Raw genomic sequence first — 19,869 nt, 5'->3', positions numbered from 1 at the left:
ATTCCAACGTTGTGTTAGTTTCGGGTGTACAGCACAGTGAATCAGTTATACATATACATTTAGCCACTCTTTTTTAGATGCTTTTCCCACATAGGCCGTTATGGAGCATTGAGTAGAGTTCCCTGTGCTCTACAGCAAGTCCTTACTAGTTACCTACTTTATAGATAGCAGTGTGTATGTGTCAGTGCCGGTCAAAACCTCCACACCTTTATGTTGGCCGTGCCTAACGGAGATGCATGACTGGAGAAATAGGATAGGGGTCCTGACGGGCGACGAGCATCTATTCGGAGACTCGGAGGCAGGGAGCCCCCCCCGCCGCCCCCCAGGAAAGGTTTGGTGCTCGGGGATGTGGGACAGAGGGTCTGACGTCACCACGTGGCACGAAAACCCAGGCGGGCAAATTGGGCAGCCGTTCACTTCCGACGCAGAGAATCGTCGTTACTTCTAAAGAGACCCGGCGGCCGTGAACCCTCAGGCGGCGGGGAGGTCCCTTCAGACGGGAACCGCGTGAGCCGTGAGCACGTCCCTGTGTTTCGGCTTTGGGCTCTGTGTCCCTGCCACGACCTCCACATCTGAACTCGGCTGGGAAGCGTCCCGGGCTGGCGGTCGTCCTGCGGTGGCCTCTGAAGCTGTCATCACTGTCAAGGCCCCCTCAAGCCGGGCAGGGTCCTTCCAGGCCGCCATCCCGCTGGACCGAGGACGCCGGCACCGTGCACTCCAGAACCTTCTGCAGGTCCTTGCACGGCCGTGCCACTCGTCTCCCCTCGGGCTCCGTCTCCGCCCTCTGCCTCCCCGGGACCCCTCTTCCTCGGCTCTTTGACGTCCTCCCTCCCTCAGTCGTGTTTCCGTGCGCCAGGCCGTGACCCCACTGCTCCCCCAAAACTTCTCCTTCTCTCTCCCATCTTCCATACTTGACAGTCTGTAGAGTCGCTTGGAATTTCCTGGCTTGGCGCGGGCTCAAAGCCTAAACTATGGACATAATGAAAAGCGGTGCATCAGACCAGCCGCCAGTTAAATAATGTTTGGGTTCTTGTCAGAATGTCACAGAGTACCCTGTCATTTTGTTTCAGCAACTTGTCCTTCTGAATGCACAGTTCGCCTTATGGCATGCCAGCAGTAAAAATGTCACTTACAATAATTACTTTTTGGTGAAAATGCTTGCTGACTTCCTACCTTCAAGCTGTTTTTTACACAGTGGGGAGATAATAAGAAATGACTTTATCCTGACTGCTCAAATGAACACTAAATAGAATTTGGGTTATTATTGCTGCAGATAGAGGGCTGGGTGTGGAAATTTAAACAGTGGATTGGGTAATCTGCAGAGAGATTTGTCTCTGAAAATCATGGCGGGTGTGGATTTTCAATTGGCTTCTATTGAAAACTTAAGGCAGCTGTTGTTTACCTGCTGTTTTTGGAATATAAGATTTTTCATAATCCATTTATTTTATAGTTCCTGAAAGCTCTGTGTATTTCAGAGGGCCTTGAGTCACTGTCTTTGTTATCTGTGTCTTACTAACCGGGCTACTCTTTTGCAAGATTCAGAGCCTTCCCCCCAAAATTAATCTACACAGATCACTTTTTTAATGTAACACCTTACTATTGCCATCAGAATTGGATAGATGGTCTGTGTAGCTGGACTCTTAATGCAAATCACGCGTTTTCAGTTGCCCCAGTCCCGCTGGCTGCAGGCTCTTTGAGAGCAAGGTCTCTGTCTAATTTCTCTGATCCTTGGGGATTTCCCTGGTGGTCCAGTGGCTAGGACGCGGCCCCTGGTTCAATTCCTGGTCGAGGAACTAAGATCCCACAAGCCGCAAGGCACAGCCAAAAATAAAATAAAATAAAGCAAAACAGAAAATTTTGTCTTATGCCCGCTGCTGAGCAGAGTGTATGACACAGAGCAGGTGCTCTAAAAAAGTTTGCTTGGGCGGGTGAATGAACGACTGAAGACAGAGGCAGGCTCTTGTGATACCGCAGTGAGTAGCCGGTGGGGGCTTTCCACTCCTGCGCTGGTCAGATCCTCGCTCCACCCAAGTGACCTGGGCCAAGTCACAACGCCCGCCGGAGCCTCGGTTTCCTCGCCTGGAGTGCGGGGTTCATATTTCCACCACAGGACCATCGTGAGGATTGAAGGAACCAGTGTGCAAAGGCCCTTAGCACACAGCTGTGTTCAGGCGAGGCTGTAAAGGTGTTTCACTTCCCTTCCCTCATCCTAGAGGCGGGTTGGCTTTGAGGGCCTCACCATAAGCATTTCTGAGGTCTGGGCACGCGGATACGTGCCTCAGCCCAGCGCCTGGCCCACAGTGAGTGCACAAGAAACGTTCACTGGAGCACTGGCTGCTGTTAGAAGAGGTCACAGGATAGGGTTTCTTTTATTTATTTCTTTTATGTATTTTTTTTTGGCTGCGTTGGGCGTTCATTGGTGCGTGCGGGCTTTCTCTAGTTGCAGTGAGCGGGGGCTACCCTTCACTGGGGTGGCTTCTCTTGTTGCGGAGCACGGGCTCTAGGCGCACGGGCTTCAGTAGTTGTGGCTCGCGGGCTCCAGAGCGCAGGCTCAGTAGTTGTGGCACACGGGCCTAGTTGCTTCTCGCACGTGGGATCTTCCTGGACCGGGGCTCGAACCCGTGTCCCCTGCATTGGCGGGCAGATTCTTAACCACTGCGCCACCAGGGAAGCCCCAAGAGTAAGGTTTCTTAACGTCGTCTTCCCCTCACCCCCGGGGTGCCCCTGCTGCAGTGCATCCCCTCTCGGAACGGCACCCCACACACCCCGTAGCCCGGGCCGCAACGTGGGACACACCCCCTCTTGCTCAGCCCTCTCCCTACATCCACTCAGCCCCCGGTCCTGTTGACGCAATCTCTTAAATCTCTCCCGAACCTACATACTTCTCCCCACCCCACTGCCTGCCCTCCTCAGCCACCATCCACTGTCCCCGACGACCTCCCGGCCCCGGCCGTGCTGTGTGCAGGTTCGTTCGCTGTACTGAAGCAACAGTGAACTTGTTTACTTTCTTACTCTTTGACGTTAGGCCTATGATACTTCAAACATGAAATTACAGAATAACCCAGCGAATGCCGATCACCCAACTTTAGCCCTAACTAAAGGGCTAAACTGAATTGGTCATTATTCAAGCCTGTATTTTTAAGAAATAAAACAGCAGCCCCTCCCTAGTCTCATTCCTCCTAGAAGTCGGCTACCGTCCGTCCTGCATGTGCACTTTGTCTCTCCTGGACGTGATCTTGGACCCTCACCGCGGGTCTAACTGCCACACGCAGCACGGAGCGCGTGCAGGCTCTCGGCCTGGGCGCTAACGTTGTCGTCTCTTTCCTTCGTTCTGCGCCTTGCTTTGTGGGCTCGCCGTTACGCTTTCATGCGGGCCCACGGGGCTGTAGTCCTGACCCTCCTGCCGCTGTTTGTAGCACGTGGTATATTGTACGAACGTGCCCTGGCTCCCGACTGCCCCAAAATTAAAACAGACACCTTAACCAATTCAAAGGCCCTGCACAACCCAGCCCCTGGGGACCCCCTCTCTTTGCCTCATGTCCTTGCTACGCGCCATTTTACTGATGACTGAAACCCACCAGGCGTCTGGAACAATCTATCCCGCTTCCTTGTCACCGCTACTCCTCCCAGCTTAGCTGGCTAATTCCTGTTCATTGCCTGAAGCGCCCCCTGAAACGTCACCCTCCCAGGAGGTCTCTGATCCCCAGGCCACATCAGGGTCCCCACCCCACTGCCGTGTGCTACGTTCACTGCCGTATTCCCACTGGCCCGACTCAACAGACTTAGGCAATGAGTGAACGAAGTATGGAATAATGCATCTCCGTTCATTCTTTCTGCTGGCACTTTTGTCCTAAGTAAGTTGATAACAACATATAATTCACTCTGCCCGCATAGAAGCGTTCTATGCATTCCAGTAATCAAGATATAGAATAATTCCATGAGCCTCCCCAAACTTCCCTCGTGCCCCTTTGGAGGCAGCTCCCGCCCTTCACCACTAGCAACACTGATCTGTTTTCTGTCCCTGTAGTTTTACCTTTTCCAGAATGTCATCTAAATGGTATCACACAAGATGTAGCTGTTGAGTCTATCACCAGCATCTCAGTCGTGTGCCAGGAACTATGGAAGAAACAGCAATAAATCACGAGGAGATTTACGCTGCGTGCAGGGGACACCTTTTTTTTTTTTTTTGGCCGCGTTGGGTCTTCATTGCTGCGCGCGGGCTTTCTCTAGTTGCGGCGAGCGGGGGCTACTCTTCGTTGTGGTGCGTGGGCTTCTCATTGCGGTGGCTTCTCTCTGTTGCAGAGCATGGGCTCTAGGCACGTGGGCTTCAGTAGTTGCAGCTCGCGGGCCCTAGAGCGCAGGGTCGGTAGTTGTGGCGCACGGGCTTCGTTGCTCCGCGGCATGTGGGATCTTCCGGGACCGGGGCTCGAACCCGTGTCCCCTGCATTGGCAGGCGGATTCTTAAACCACTGCGCCACCAGGGAAGTTCCAGGGGACCTTTATATAGACAAATACGTTCAATTTAATAGCTACTCTTTTTTTTTGTTCGAATTCAGGTTTCCTTAGCGCTGACCATGTGGCAGGTTCATTCCTCATTACAACCCTGTCTGCATTTTTCAGATGAGGAAACCGGGATGTTGCAGGAAGTTAGGAATCCTATTCAAGTTAACACCGCCAGCTAGTAGAGGCAGCCCCCATCCCCAGGCTCAATGCCTTAGTGCCAAGCCCAGGGCTCCTCCTTTTTCTCTTGTTTAAATTATTTTTAGTTACACAGAAGAGCACAAAGCCTTGTTCTTTCAAAAAGTCTTGTTTTAATCAGAGGGCTCCACTTGCTAATTTTTGGAAACGAAAATATTTCTTCTCTGTTGACCACGTTTCTTGCTCTGTCAAGATGGTGAGTCATACGGGCCCCTGTCCTCCTGGCACCGAGGGGCCCGGTCGGTCCCCTCACCAGGGGTCGATGGGAGCTGGTTGGTGGGTCTGGTTCTGTGGTGCTTACTGGAAGTAGCTTTCTAGAGAATTGAATGACTTTCCAGTGTGATGTTCTGAGCCCGTGGGTTCGTGGTGTGTCCACCGAGGCCGCTCCAGAAACGCGGGCCCAGTTCTGCTCTCGGTGACCTGAGACCACAGTGGCACCTGTGTGCACCTGTGTCTGTCGGTGAACAGCTGTCCCTCAGCCAGTACAGTTTAGACACAGACTCCGGGTGGAGGCGCAGATACCAGCCACCCGGTACGTTCTCGGGCCCAGTGGGGTCTTGATCTCGGCGCGGGGGCGGGATTACCTTTGTCTGCAGCCACGGTTGGGAGCACAGAGGGACACCAGTAACGCGTGGCCAGCACCTCTGGTCGGTTCTCTCAGAGGGTTTTCCTGGCAAAAATGCATGCGAGTGTCTTGCCGAGGATGCCGGGAAGAAAGACACGTGCCTCCACTCGAGCTATCGAGGGCGCCCACCTGCGCCGGTGCCCGGAACAAAACAGGGGTGGTGCTCAGGCAGCCGTGCCGGCCGGTCCGTTCTCCAGGCAGCCGTGATTCTGACCTTGCTGTGGGTTAAAGGACACAGACCTGAGAAGAAATCTGTTTATCATGTGGGGAATTCATGCCATCCTTGACAGCAGACAGTGAGCAAGATGAATGAGCTGCCACATTGGTCCCTCGCCTGGGTGACTCAGGGCAAGTTCACAGTGCAATTCCATCGCTGCTTCAGATTCAGAAATAGCGTTTGCTGGGTTTTTTTATCCAGTTGTATGATGACCTGGAGGTGAGCAGAGAGAAGAAATCCGATTTGTAGGATTCAGATTGCCTTAAGGATTTATATGGACCATTTCTGCTGTTCACGTCTGTCTCTTTTACAGCTTTCACAAACCAGTGTTTTTCTTGTGTGTGTGTTGTTTTTTTTTTTTAACCTGATTTTCCAGGTTGAGGACACAGGGTTATGTGACGGTGGAACTCTGTCCTGGTTTAGGACAACAGATGGGTTTATCGGTTGAATTGCAGTTGTTTTATTGGGGATTTTCTCTTTCTAGGTATTCATACAAAATATCCCGTGTACCTGGAATACATTTTCCATCCTCTTGAGTTGAGAATAGGTTGTCATCCTGGATATCATATGTCCATCGAAGGACACTCCAGTTTTACGATCAGTTGAAATTCAGTTACTCCTTAGTTGTACATTTTCTTTAATCAGGTCGCGGGTATTGGGGGGCCGCCCACGTGTGCCCACACCCACTGCGTGGCCCGGCCTCATGAGCTGTCGTCTCTCTGGGTCTGTAGAGCCCTGGGACGGCGCCTGGCCTGGCCCCTCACACAGGGTGCTGTGGCATCTCCCCGTGTGCCGTGCCTGGTGGGAGCGGGGAGTGGGAGCAGAGATTGCACCCAGACTCCGAGCCAAAGGCAGGTAGGACCGCGGTGCTAGGTCACTTTGCATTTTCTCTATATTTGGAAATTAGGAAATGGCAAAAGCCTTTATTCCAGGCATCCCAAAACTAGAACGGACGCCAGGTTTTATGGGTAACGCTAACAGAGAGGCCCGAAGGGACCGCTCACCAACAGAGCACGGTGGCACTCCCTGCCAGGCACCTGCAACAAGACAACTCTCCTTACGAAAGGAGAGCATGGAGACCTGACTGCCCACACTGGCCCCGTCTCTTCCGGTGTTGCTGACAGCGTGGCATAGACAGAGAGCTAGGCTTTCAGAAGCACATCCCGGGCTCCGGCAGAGAGGAGGGTGGGCACTCCTCTTCCATCGGTGCCCTCCAGGTGGGGCGCCATGGAGCCCTCCGGGGCCACAGTGAGGACCGACCTGGGGTCCCAGCTCAGCACTAGGCGGCCGAGGACTTAGGTCTCATCTTCAAGGGTCTTCATCGCTGTGGCAACCACACATCGTAGGCAGCCCTCATTTAAAACACTATGTCCATTCATTTTGTGCTGGAAATTATGGACAAAATAAGCATGCAAATGATAATCTAGCCAAGGTACTTCTGAGTGATAGGATTAAGGGGTTCCATCGGAAGAAATCATGACAGTGATAGCACGTGACTAATAGGACTTTTTTTTTTTTTTAACAGAATGCCCTTCATTGAGCCTTCAGAGACCTTCTCTTTAAACCCCTAGTTTTTCTTCTGTTGCTGCTTTTTTATTTTTTAATACAGAAAATGAAAGGTTAATTCTCAGCCAAAGAACTATGAAACAATTCATTTAAATCCACAGACTGCCATACTGTCTCCTTCTTAAACAGACGTTTAATTAGTAATTCCTAGATAAGGAAAGTAGATGCACGTGGTGAAAGACAGCTGTTTTCAGCCTCGGTTTTCTGTGTGCTTTGATTACAGAAAGCACTCCAAAGACCTCTGCCAGCTGCAGCCCTGCACCCGAGTCGCCGATGAGCTCTAGCGAATCAGTGAAGAGTTTGACTGAACTGGTCCAGCAGCCCTGTCCCCCCATTGAAACAAGCAAGGACGGCAAGCCGCCAGAACCCAGCGACCCGGCCGCCTCAGACTCCCAGCCCACCACCCCCCTGCCTCTCTCCGGACACTCGGCTCTCAGCATTCAAGAGCTGGTGGCCATGTCTCCAGAGCTGGACACCTACGGCATAACCAAGAGGGTCAAGGAGGTGCTGACCGACAACAACCTGGGTGGGTTCCCTCCCCAGCTGCTCGCGCCGGAGGCGGCAGGTCGCCTCCTGTTGGGGCTTCTCAGGAGGAACGAGTGCAGGGGGGCCTCGGGCTGAGCCAGCCAAAGGGTTTAAACGTTCACAGGCTGTCTGTGAGAACCTAAGCCGTCCTACGGTTGTGAGCGCTCAGGGGTCATAAGGGTGTTAGAGGTCTAAGGTCAGTCCTGGCCCGGCCCAGCCCCGCCCCTGCGCCCCCCACCGGGGCCCCTCGGAAGACAGGCGTGCCGGCCGGAGCCGACTCGGGCCACGCACCCCGACCACCGATGGGGGCGTGCCCAGTGGAGCTCTGAATCCTGGGGGAGCGGGTGGGGATTGTGCAGAGCAGGGCAGGATTGGCATGTGAGCCCAGTAGCATCCGGATGGCGTCACGGGAGAGCCCGACAGGCAGGGTTCAGATTTGCTGTGGAGGCAAATCTGTGAGCCGAGGGGTGAAACTTTTCACACCAGGGAGACGCCTTCCTCCCCTTGGAGCAGAAGAGGCTCCATCGCGGCGTCACCCTGGATTTAGAGATGAGAGCCATCTTCATGGTCGCTCCAGCGGGGCTTGGCTTCTCCGGGAAGGAAGCTGCCTCCCCTCCCAGGGTGTGTGAGAGGAGTAACAGACACAAAGGCGGCCAAGTTACAGATGAATTAGGCAGCTTGGTCAAGACCCAGTCGTCCTCTTGACCTTTGACCTGGGATCTTGGGGTGTTCACGGGTTAGTCTCTTAAAGTCATAGCAGGATGCGCGTGTGTGTGTGTGTGTGTGTGTGTGCGCGCGCGCGCGCGCGCGCGCACATTTTAAAGGGTGAGGGTCAGTAGCTTTCTTCAGTCTCTCGAATATGTCTGGGACTCAGAAACGATTGAGAGCCACTGTGAAACCTCTAAAAGTAATACAGATAATTTTCTAAGAATAATCTCTTGATTTCCACCCCCACCCCCCTGCCCCATACAACTGGGTGGGTCAGGCAAATAGTAACTAGCCGTTCATATACATCGCTTTCCTGAACATAACAAGCTCCTTGGAATGAAATGAGATTCACTTGCCAGATTAGAATTAGGTAAAATTTGTTTGCAACTACCACAACGAAAACATGGTAAGGACCTAGGATGTGTTTAATAGGCTAAACTGAGAGTTTGAAAAGCAGAGAAACCACAGGTTTACCAAAATTCAGTTAAAATGACTGATATCAAAAAAACTTCTTGGGCTTCCCAGGTGGCACAGCGGTTGAGAGTCCGCCTGCCGAGGCAGGGGACGCGGGTTCGTGCCCCGGTCCGGGAGGATCCCGCGTGCAGCGGAGCGGCTGGGCCCGTGAGCCACGGCCGCTGAGCCTGCGCGTCCGGAGCCTGTGCTCCGCGACGGGAGGGGCCACAGCGGTGAGAGGCCCGCACACCGCAAAAAAAAAAAAAAAAAAAAAAAAAAAAAAACTTAATTTCTCAAATCCAAAGCTTTCCATGCAGTAAACTTTTTCTTAGAGTCCCGCTTCTTACGAGGCGGTGCTCTCGTAACTGCTGTGAGCGCAGCTGGGGGTGTTTCCCTGTCACAGAAGGAGGACGTGAGCCGCAGGGGGAACAAGCGGGTCGCCCACGGTCCCCCTGCACTGAGGGGCAGAGCCGGTGTCGTGATCCATAGGCTTTATGGGACCAGACGCTGGCCTCTGATCCGGGTCCCCACTTCCACTAGCAGGCCTGCGCGTTCCTGTTCACCTACGTCCTCCCGTCCACTCCTTCAGGTTGTGCGTGGTTCTCGTGCGTACCTTTAAAAGTGGCGGCCCCTCTTCACTGGCAGCTGAATGGCTCTCAGAGAAGAGAAATTGTCTTTCTAAGCCTCCGACGAACATTGCAGACCTAACGGCGCTGTGCTCTCCAGAGCGAAATACCCTCTGATCCGCCCGGGGAGCAGGCGCTTCAACTGCGGGGACAGACTTTAGAGTTGGAAATGGCCTGCTTTGCAGGAAAATAAAGCTGAGGAGCTCTTTCTTCTCCTCTTTCCTGCTGTGACCTTGGGTCAAGTGGCCTGTTTTCTCAGCAGGACCTGGTAACCTCACTAATCGAGAAAGGAGCCAGTGCAGACGGCCCTGTGGTTTGAGGCTGTAAAAGGGAGGGTCCCCCCGCGAGCTGCTTAACCTCCTGAGCTCGGGTTGGGGATTAACCACCTCTGATAAAAGCCGCAGGTGTCATCCAGGCCTCGGTTCATCCGAAGCCCAGAGGCTTTTTTGAGAGAAACCTTGTGTGTAGCCAGAATGCGAGAGTAATACTGACTCCATCGCCAGTGGCGTTTGTTACCCGTCTGGTTGAGGGAGTGCTTCTACCGAGGGCTCACTCTAAGCCAGGGCCCAGCTGATCAGACCGGGGCTCTTGAACCCCCATTTCTGGTTTTAACCCGACACCTACTTCTTCCACCAGATCCCTGGCTCTCAGCAGTGACATCACTCTTGGTTCTGTTCTCTCTCTAGGTCAGCGCTTGTTTGGGGAGACCATCCTAGGGCTCACCCAAGGCTCCGTCTCCGACCTCCTAGCTCGCCCAAAGCCCTGGCACAAGCTCAGTCTGAAGGGGCGGGAGCCCTTCGTCCGGATGCAGCTGTGGCTGAATGACCCCAACAACGTGGAGAAGCTGATGGACATGAAACGGATGGAGAAGAAAGGTAACGCCCCGCCGCCTGCCCCGGCCAATCGCTTTCTCATTTGTAAACGCGCTGTTGCTTTTAAAGCCTTCACACCGAGCTGAGGAGGGACACCGATCCGTGCCCAAGGGACTGTAAGGCAGGGCGGCCATCCACCTAAAAGGACTGGGAAACTCTGTGGCTTTTTCTGCCCGGCAGCCTGAACCCAAAGGCATTTAGCCCTGGGGGCCAGCGTGATCGTTCCTCAGTCACCCTGGCGACCGGTGTACCTTGACCTTTTTCTTCTTCAGGAGCATAAGGCCGCTTGGTGGTGGCTCCTTTGTTGTCTTTTGTTTTGTTGGATGGGTGAGGTATTAAAACACTTCATCGCACGCGCGCGTACGTACCGCAGGGCAGGGCTTCCACAAAGAGGTGGTTAAAAAATGCATTTGTACGTAAGGAAGTCTCTGGTTCAGAGAAGTTAGCTGCCTCCATGGAGGTCGCCCAGCCTGGAGAGCAGCAGAGCAAATTCCTGCCAGGACAGACCTCTCTCTTGCTGTTACGTTCTAGTCTCTGGGGCTGCAGAGGATACGACCTCCGAGAGAGCTAAGAGCAGCTCTCTTCTCCAGACACATCCCGAGCCCTCTCAAATGCTGAGCGGCGTTCTGCCGCGGGTTATGGCACAGGAGAAACCCCGAGGAACTTCCTTGGTGGCAGGAAGCGACACCTGCTCCGTGCCCTGGTTTGCACTGCACGTGCTGCCCCTGGTCAGTGAGTCTCCTCCCCTTGGGGGACAGGCCTGGGTCACCTCTAGTGCTGCGAGCTCACCTGGTGGCTGCCGAATCCCTTAGATGCGGAAGGGTGGGCACCAGCTGCTGGTCTGGCCGTAGGAAGCTGTGACCGCCCCCCTTCCTCAGCTTCTGCAGGGGACCTCACCAAAGAGTGGACATCACAGCCACCCGTGGGACTGTGCCCGGCCCCACGCCCAGCGCGCCTGAGCCGGGGACGGGTGGGGCCCAGACTCGTACCCTCTGAATTCACCAGGGGCGTGTGCTGCTCACCTCCAGCCGAGCCGTCAGCGTCCTTACCCAGCCGGGGAAAGGGCTGCGCTCCGACAGGGAGGGAGAGTCTCTGGTCTAGAGACTTCTCGTTTCAAAGCGCCTCCTATTTGCAGGCACTGCGCTGAGACTTCACTCAACCCACACAACTCCACCCAGTAGAGATGTTAGTATCCAGGAAAAATGAGGCCCCGGCATCATGAAACTTACCTGACTTGAAGCTGGCATAAGCAGGAATCCAGATGTGGGCTGTTAGGCTGTTAGGCTTCACAGCCCGTGCTCTCAGATATGCATGTGTTCTGCTGCCCTGGGCCAAGTGCCTGCCACGCCGGGACCACGTGCCCAGGCAGCGGCTGCCACGCCAGCCGGGGCCGTCCGGGGGGCTCCTGCCCTGCCCGCCCTCAGACTGCAGACCAAGGCTCTGACACAGGCCGCAGCCGTGGGCAGCTCCAGGCAGCTGCAGGCAGTGCTGCAGCCTCCAGAGGCCTGGTGCCACATCACACACACACACACACGCACACACAACCCCCACACAAAACTTTTTGACTTTTTAATCATGGGAAATTTCAGACATAAAAGCAGAGAGAATGGTATCGTGAACCCAATACCACCATCACAGACTTTCAACAAGAGCCCGCCCCACGCAGTTCTAAAGCTGCACGCACTCTGTCAGAAGGCATCCCTCCCGACGGCCACCTCCTGTGCACGGGCCCTGGCCGGACCACTCCCTGGTGTGCTTCTCCTGGGCCAGTAGGAAAGGATCTCAGCCTCCACAGATAGATCTCTGGGGGCTTCCTAGGCCTCCACTCCCTCCTGCACAGGCTCTGGGCGCCATCTTGTGTCACAGAAGAGTTACTGTCTCACTGGGGCCCAGGCCCCTCCTCACATCCCAGAGTCCGTCACAGCTGCAAGCCCCGGTCAACTCTCGCTGGTAGGGACGCCCATACCAGCCCCGGCGGGGGGCCGGGGCATCTGACCCCTCTGACACAACAGCGGGTGACCCAGGGCACGGCACTTCCTGTGATTTCCATAGACGATCGGTCACCCGCCCAACGCGAGGGGGCTGGCTGGACAGCCCAGGCTCAGTTCTTGGCAGCCTCTTGACTCTTCACCACATTCATTTTCGGGGCAGAAGATCTGCTTCTCAATTATGTCTGAGTTCGAATCATAACATGGCATGTTAAGTAACTCCCTGGCCTAAGTTTCTGCATCTGTAAAATGAAGGGAATACTTTTTCCTGTTGTAAGGATTAGAATGTACCTAGTATAACAACCAGCACATATAAGCGCTCACTAAATGAGAGTCATTAAAATAATTTGTATCCCTTTAAAATAGATGAAAATAAGCTTTGCCCCCCAGTCTAGCCTAGACTAAAAATTCTGCACCCACCAGGCAGTCCAGACTGTAGGAGTCCCGTGTATGCTGTGCGCCCTCAACTCTTCCGTAAAGCTTTTGCTGCTTCTCCCTTTAGCGCAAATCTTTTATTGTTCTCCTTTCTTTCATTCTTGTAAATCTCTTTCTCTATCCTAGTCCGCCCTCTGCTTTCTGCTCCCTTCGTGAGATAGCCCTGAACCTACGTGTTCACACAGTTCCAAGCACGTGGAGACACACACACACACACACACACACACACACACACACACACGCATGCGCGCGCGCACACACGCAGCCTCAGCTAGCTCGGGGGCTGGCCTCCCCTTCCTGGAGGCTACAGATGGACCCTGATAGTCCTCTGTGACATTTGAGACCCACGTGTCAGTGCTGCTGAAGGGTGTCTTCCTGGCTTCCCTCGGCTCCCATGGACACAGCCCCGGGCCCTGCTCCCGTGCCGTGGCGGGGCAGGGCGGAGGCAGGGAGCGGGGCTGGCCACCGTCTGGCTGGGCAGGGCAGGCAGTGCTTCCCAGAACAGACTTAGGTCAGCCTCAGTTCTGTCACTTACTAGCCGTGTGACCTCAGGTGAATCACTGACCCTCTCTAGGCTTCAGTTTTTCCACCTGTAAGTAGGAATGACACTGGTCTCTCGCCCGTAGGGGAGCTGTGAGGACTAGATGACAAATGTTTGCTGCTGCTGACAGATACCGTTCTTACTACTCCACGCCGTTTGAATTAAATAACGCTGCCTCTGAACTTTCATCAGTTTTAAGAAGTTTTAAGGAATTTTCAGACCGTATTCCAAATTAGTTCACTAGAATGACCTCTGTGGATGATTCATTTGCTCAAGAAGTCCAAATGGTTTTTAAGTTGAAGCGTAGTTGGTGGTTAATGACACATAACAACAGAAAGGAGCAGGCGAAGCCCACATCTCCCAGGAGTCACCCCCCAGTCACCTCGCAGCCCATCAGCACATCCCCAGGTGCCAGCCGCACCTGAGTCCCTGCACCTTGTCTCAGCCTGCTGCCCACATCTCCTCCTAACCCTTACTCCGCGGTAAAAAAAAAAAAAAAAAAAAAAGACACGTGAACAGCACACGCGCTCCCCTCGCGCCAGCTGCCCTGCTTTCCGGGCCACGCATTTCCTGACCTCTGAGCCCTGCTCTGGCCGCCCCTCCACTCCCGGGTTAGGAGCCTCCCCCAAGCTCGGCCCGGCAGGTTTTCTCGAAGCCCCTTCTCATCTCCGTCCGCCAACCTCCTGCTCACTGTCTACCTTTCCTCAAGTCTCTGGATCAGCGCCTTCCTCCACGCCCATGTCCTGCCTCATCCAGCGGAATTTTAAGACCCATCTGACCTGTCCAGCACCCAGGCCTCAAGTTCTTTGACCTCCTCAACCCTTGATTCCCCCAGATTGCATCCTCGCCCACAACTACTCTACCTCTTGAAGCCCGAGTTCAGGTCCCCCGTCACTGACCACATTCCGCTGTCCGTCCACCTTTCCACGTTTCTCCGTTCATCCCAGCTGACCCCAGATGGCCTCCAGAGCCTGGATTCCCCCTCCCAGGCTTTCCCCCAGCAGCCTGCCCCCTGCTGCCCTTCTCTCCTTCCCCAGAACACCCCCCCCCCGCCCCTGTCCCCGCTTTGGTACTCTCTGGCCATGACACTCCATCGCACGCCTCTTCCTTCCTCATCCCCCAGCAGATCCCAGCCTTGGGTTAGCGCCCTGCCTGTCTTCTTCACCCAACCTCCTTGGCGTCTGGGACCTACACGGGTCGGCGCCGCCTCAGATTTGTGTCTCCGGTTTCAGTAGAGTCCTCTGTGCTTCTCCCCACCCCCGCCGTCCCCCCCTCCATCCCCACCACCATTTCTCACTGACCTCTCTCAAGACTCCATTTCCATCTCTTCAGATCACCCCTCCTCCTGCCTTCCTACTTCATAAAGAAAACCAAGGCCGTCAACTCTCCCCACCTCAGTCCCTATAATTATACGTGTCTGTATGGCCCACCCACCCCACCTCCTCCTCCTGTATCCAGGACCCACCTCATGCACCTCCGGTGGCCGTCTCCTCCCTCACCTGTGGCCCCAGCTCTCTCTGTCTTCTCCGCCATCAGCTTGGAAACATCAACTCTCTCTCATCTTTAAAGGGCCACCCTCGACCTGGGACTTCCCTTCTAGAAGCCATCCTGCCTCTCACTTTTCTTTTACAGTTGGCCTTCTTAGAATAGTAACTCCTGCCCCCTACCTCCACCTTCCCACCTCCTGTTCACTGTTAAATCCACTGCAGTCTGGCTTCTGCTTCCACAGCTCCTCTCCATCTCCTCACCGAGGCCTCCAGTTACCTCCGAATGTTGAAGCACCCAGGACGTCCTGGGTGCTTGTTGGACCTTCCTCTCTGCAGCACTGACACAGGGAGCCGCAATCCTCACTCATCCCTTCCTCACACCACTGTCTCCTGGTTGGCCTCCCGTCTCCGTATCCTTCAGGGCTGCTGCTTCCTGGGCTATCCTCTGCATGTGGCTGTTTTCCAGGATTCCATTCTCGGCCTCTTCTCTTTTTCCTCAAGGTCGCGGACTTAACTACAAGTTCAGTTCTAGTGGTTCCAAGTTCCTCTCTCTAGCCCAGACCATCCTTCTGAGCTTAACACCTGTCTTTCCAACTGCCTACAGAACATCCCGACGTGGGTGACCCAGAGACCCCTCAAACTCCACGTTTCCAAGACGAACCATCACCTTCTCCCTTCAATCTGCTCCTTCTGTGACAGCCCAGTGACACCAGCACCCACCTCACCTCGCACGCCTGAGACCAGGGGGCCGTCCTCCGCGCTGCTCACTCTGGTCCCCCGCTGGGTCAGCCACCACGTGCTGTCAGCTCCACCCCTCACAGCTCCACCGTCCGTCTGCTTTTCTCCAGCCCCGTCACCACTGCCTTAGTGCAGATCTTTATTCTTCTTTCCTCCCGACCGAGCTTCTTCCTTCCAGCCCTTCCCACTCCACCCTCCGAGCTGTCTCCAAGGCAGCCTTTCAGAAAGAGAGAGCTGATCACATCATTCCCTTCATTAAAATCTTCCCGTCTCTTCCCACTGCTTTCTAGGTAATGTCCAAACTTGTGGCCTGCCCTGGCCGCCCATCTCTCCACCTTTAGGTCCGACAACTCCACCACCCCCCACCGCCATGTGCACGTGCGTGCGCGCGCGCACACACTCACACACACACACAGACACCACACTTTGACCGTGCTGTTTCGTGCCTCTGTGTCTTTGCACACACTATTCCCGCTTTCTGGAGCAGCCTCCTACCATCTTTACTTCGCTGCCTAGTTTTTCTGGTTAATCCCTTTGTCCTTCAAGATTCAGTTTAATCATCATGTCTCCCAGGAGGCCTCCCCGGCGCCCTCCCCAGGCTGAGCTGAGTACTCTCCCTCGGCGCCCGCCTCCGTGGCACCCCACACTTGCCTCCCTTATCACACCTTACAGGGGTCACCTATCTGTAGACTTCTCTGTGTCCCCACTAAACCGTGCGTCGTGCAGGGACAGACGGGGACCTCATGTCACGACAGAGCAGGTCCTCGATGAGTGTGTGTTGGGTTTCAGAATGGTTCTAGTCCAGGTGTTTTGAGATGCTCTCAGAAGAGCAGGGCGCTGCCACAGTCCACACAACAATGTCTGCGAGCGCAGGGCGGAGGGCGTACCGCGTAGCGCCCGTCGGGGGCGGGGCCGGGGCGGGGCCGGGGCGGTGCGGGTCTCCCCGCTGGGCCTGCACCTCAGTTTGACTCCTCTCCCTCCCTCAGCCTACATGAAGCGGCGGCACAGCTCGGTCAGCGACAGCCAGCCCTGCGAGCCCCCCTCCACTGGCATCGACTACAGCCAGGGCGCCAGCCCCCAGCCCCAGCACCAGCTGAAGAAACCCCGAGTGGTGCTGGCTCCCGAAGAGAAGGAAGCTCTGAAACGAGCATATCAGCAAAAGCCATACCCGTCACCAAAAACCATCGAAGAACTCGCCACCCAGCTCAACTTGAAAACCAGCACTGTCATCAACTGGTTCCACAATTACAGGTACGGTCCTGCTCTCGCCCAGTTAAGTCAGCTACAGCTTAGAGAACGCGCGTTCAGCCCCCGGGAAGAGGGCAACGGGTACTGCAGAGACTGGCCGTGCACCGTGCACAACAGGGACGGCGTGCTGGGGACTGAGAACTTGGCGTTTGGTCAGTTACTTGGCTTCTTATTCGTATTGGCGTTTTAAACCCCAAAGACCAGGGTCATATATATAGTTAGAGACCAGGAAAAAAAATCTCTCAGGGCTATCATTTAAAAAGGGAGAGTGTAGTCATTCATGGTTCCACAGTAGTGACCGTGTATTTGGTGATTTTTTTTTTTTTTAATGCTTTCTCAGGGTCTTTTACAGTATTGTTTTCCAAATTAGTTTTGTAATTAAATCAATTAGGTAGTGTAAGACCCTTTCTTCTGGGAAAGTCATGAGTTAATGAAGATTTGTTGAGCATGTACTAGGTCCGCAGACACTGAGCTATGTGTTTTAACCAGCACTGTATCACTCGATCCGCACAACTGTGTAAGAGATATAGTTCTTTCCACATTTTATAGCTGAAAACATAAAGCGCAGAGGGGTTAAATAACTTCCCTGAGGAGGGAAGGGCCCGGTGCTCTCCTCTAGAACAAAGGACTGGGGTAAAAATGTTTGAATTAGATAATGGAGATCCACTGACAGATAAGGAATTGTCGATCACCGCTATAACCAAGACTCCCTACTGCTAGAAACCAGGAATTCTCAGTGGCCTGATGGAAATTCCTGCCTGTTTAATGCCTTGTACGCGGCCATCTCGATCGCTAGTTCCCATCAAAACATCATTTTCTCTAGGGCTCAGCAGAACTGGGGTAGGTGCTCTGGGTTATACCAAGGTGACAAGTGCACATGTATAACCAGTGCAGGTGGAGCCCTCACGGTTCCTCACCTGAAATAAGTGGCAGGCAACATAAGATCACAGACGGTCAGGGGCTAGAGGGAGGAGTTGTGTCTCAAACTGGGACCTGCCTCATCGGATAGGCTCTGCTGGAGCTTCTGACAGGGCACAATTGTTCCCAGGTTCTGAACAAATTGGAAAATTTTTAACTATTAGATGGGAACCAAAATAATACCTTTATTGCTGACGAAGCCTGCGTTAGCAGATGTAGCTTTAGTGTGAGAGCCAAACCGACTTGCTCCCTGGCCCTGAAAACCAGGCCAGTTTATCCATCATGGCACCGCTGGCCCCGGCAGGCCCCCCCATGTGTAGGCTGGCTCCCAAGAAGACCAAGTACATGAGCTGAGCACGGCTAGCTTATTCATCCTAAATTTACCAATCAGATAAAAACAGAGGCAGAGTGAGGTCAGCGGTTACAATAACGGAGAGCTCCCTCTGCACGGAACGGAACCTCCAAAGCAGTGAACTAAAGTGCAGTGAAGGCTAGTGAATGGAAACGTAGGCAGAAGTTCACCGGAGCCTCTCCGTGCCACAGGCGTCACACAACCCTCCTTTCACTTTCTGGACACAAAGTTTCATTTGAATGTGTACTTTTGAGTCTTCTGCAAGTTATGTCCATTTTAACGCAAGAATCGCAACCCTGGACAGGGGTGCCGGAAGCTGTAGATGGCTGGGTATCTGGGTAAAGGTGCTATACCAGTCGCACAAAACGTCTCCAAAGCCATTTCCACTGGCCCTGCTGGGGCCGCCTTTTTTTTTCCCCCCCCAGATCCCCCGACAGGCCTCAGTTCAGTGGCAGCCGCTGCCTCCTGGCCGGGGCATGTGCCCTCCACGTTTCCCAGCTGGCCTCCTGACCGCCACAGTGATGCCGTCACAGGACGGGCAGCTGGTCATTGTGGAGAAGCCTCCCTTGAGCATTCAGGCAGATTCAACTACAAAGAGAGAAGGGGGAGATGGGAAGAATCGCAGTAGAACCTCAAAAGCTAGTCATGAGCTCAGGTCCAGACCTAGAGGAGATGAATGTGCAATAAATGCTTCCTGTCAAACATACTCCCCAACGAAGCAGGCTGGGAAGTCACGTGAGGTAACCAAGGGCAGGGCTGAGTTTCACCTGCAGAGACCTGGATGAATATCCCGGAAGAGGTACGATATGGCAGAGTCCTGAGAGAAGAACTGAACTAGAGAAGGGTTTTATGAGCCACAAAATAGGCTGGATGAGAAGCGGCACCAGGTCATTCAGAACTGGCGTAAAGCCAAAGAACTGAAGTCCCTTGCCTAAGGTCACCCGGAGGAAAAGTGCAGAGCAGAGATTGCAGCTGGGCGAGCACCCTCTCCGTGGCTTTAGCCCTTCCCGTAAATGCCTAGTCCAGACCAGCTTACCTGGTACGTCCCACAGAGCTTCACACAAGGACGAGCACACAGTAGCACTCAGCACACATGCGCTGAACGTGTTTTAATTCCTAAGCGAGAGGGCGCTTTCTGAGGCTCCTTCCACAGGAGTTAAACAGAAGTTGATTTATTTTTTACTGCGCCACTGGAACCCTTAGTAATGTTTGGGGTCGATTTTTGCCCCCATCGAAAAAATAAAATACAACTTTACTTCCTCTTATCCTTTCACCCTAAGGAACTTAGAAGTACTCTAGGGTGACCATTTACCCAGGAATTTCAGAACAACATAGCTCAGGACACCTGGTCTCCTGGAGAAGAACAGGTCCATTAGAAGAAACTCTTCCAAGCCCTAAAAGCCATGGCATCCTGTCAGCCTTGCATGACTTGTCTGAAAAGCAGATTTGCTTCTGGGACCTGATCTTTCTAGACCAGAAGATAATCTTCCTCAGGGACATGGAGAGAAATCTAGGCTAAGAAGGATGGCGTCTCGTAGCTGCTGAGCATATAACATGTGCCAGGCACGGAGCCAAGCGCTTTGTAGATGTTATCTCATCACTTCCTCTGATCAGCAGTGGAATTCAGTGTTTGCTGCCAGCCCCGTTTTACAGAGAAAGGTTATTATACACGTTAGCCGAGCCAGTGAGGGTGTTCCTTTTTCTTTTACTTTTCTTTTTTTGGGGGGGTCAACTTTGTGTCCTATAGTATATATACATTAATATTTAATTGTAACATCTCTGCAAGGAAGACACTAGTCTCCATATTTTTCTGCTAAGGAAACTGAAGCTCATTAAGGTTAAGGAACTTGCCCAAGGTGGCCGGCTAGTGAG

At 53.8% G+C, this 19,869-nt stretch overlaps 1 protein-coding gene across 8 annotated transcripts in view; it reads left to right on the top strand.

The window, feature by feature from the left end:
- The window catches only part of CUX1 (cut like homeobox 1), a 374,916-nt gene that overhangs the window by 326,088 nt on the left and 28,959 nt on the right, over nucleotides 1–19,869 (top strand). For 4 of the 8 annotated variants that reach the window (XM_067011760.1, XM_059038129.2, XM_059038127.2 and 1 more), the window contains exons 21-23: nucleotides 7,330–7,632; nucleotides 10,105–10,293; nucleotides 16,466–16,730. The exons of 3 other annotated variants lie outside the window; for them this stretch is intronic. In XM_067011760.1, coding sequence (XP_066867861.1) covers nucleotides 7,330–7,632; nucleotides 10,105–10,293; nucleotides 16,466–16,730 — 757 coding nt within the window. Of the gene's footprint in view, nucleotides 1–7,329; nucleotides 7,633–10,104; nucleotides 10,294–15,345; nucleotides 15,453–16,465; nucleotides 16,731–19,869 lie in introns of those variants that run through there. One more of the 8 variants, XM_067011761.1, reaches the window with a different exon arrangement.

Source organism: Kogia breviceps, chromosome 14, assembly GCF_026419965.1.
Source record: "Kogia breviceps isolate mKogBre1 chromosome 14, mKogBre1 haplotype 1, whole genome shotgun sequence".
NCBI classification, from domain to species: Eukaryota; Metazoa; Chordata; class Mammalia; order Artiodactyla; family Physeteridae; genus Kogia; species Kogia breviceps.
This window is presented reverse-complemented; position numbering and strand designations above follow the sequence as displayed.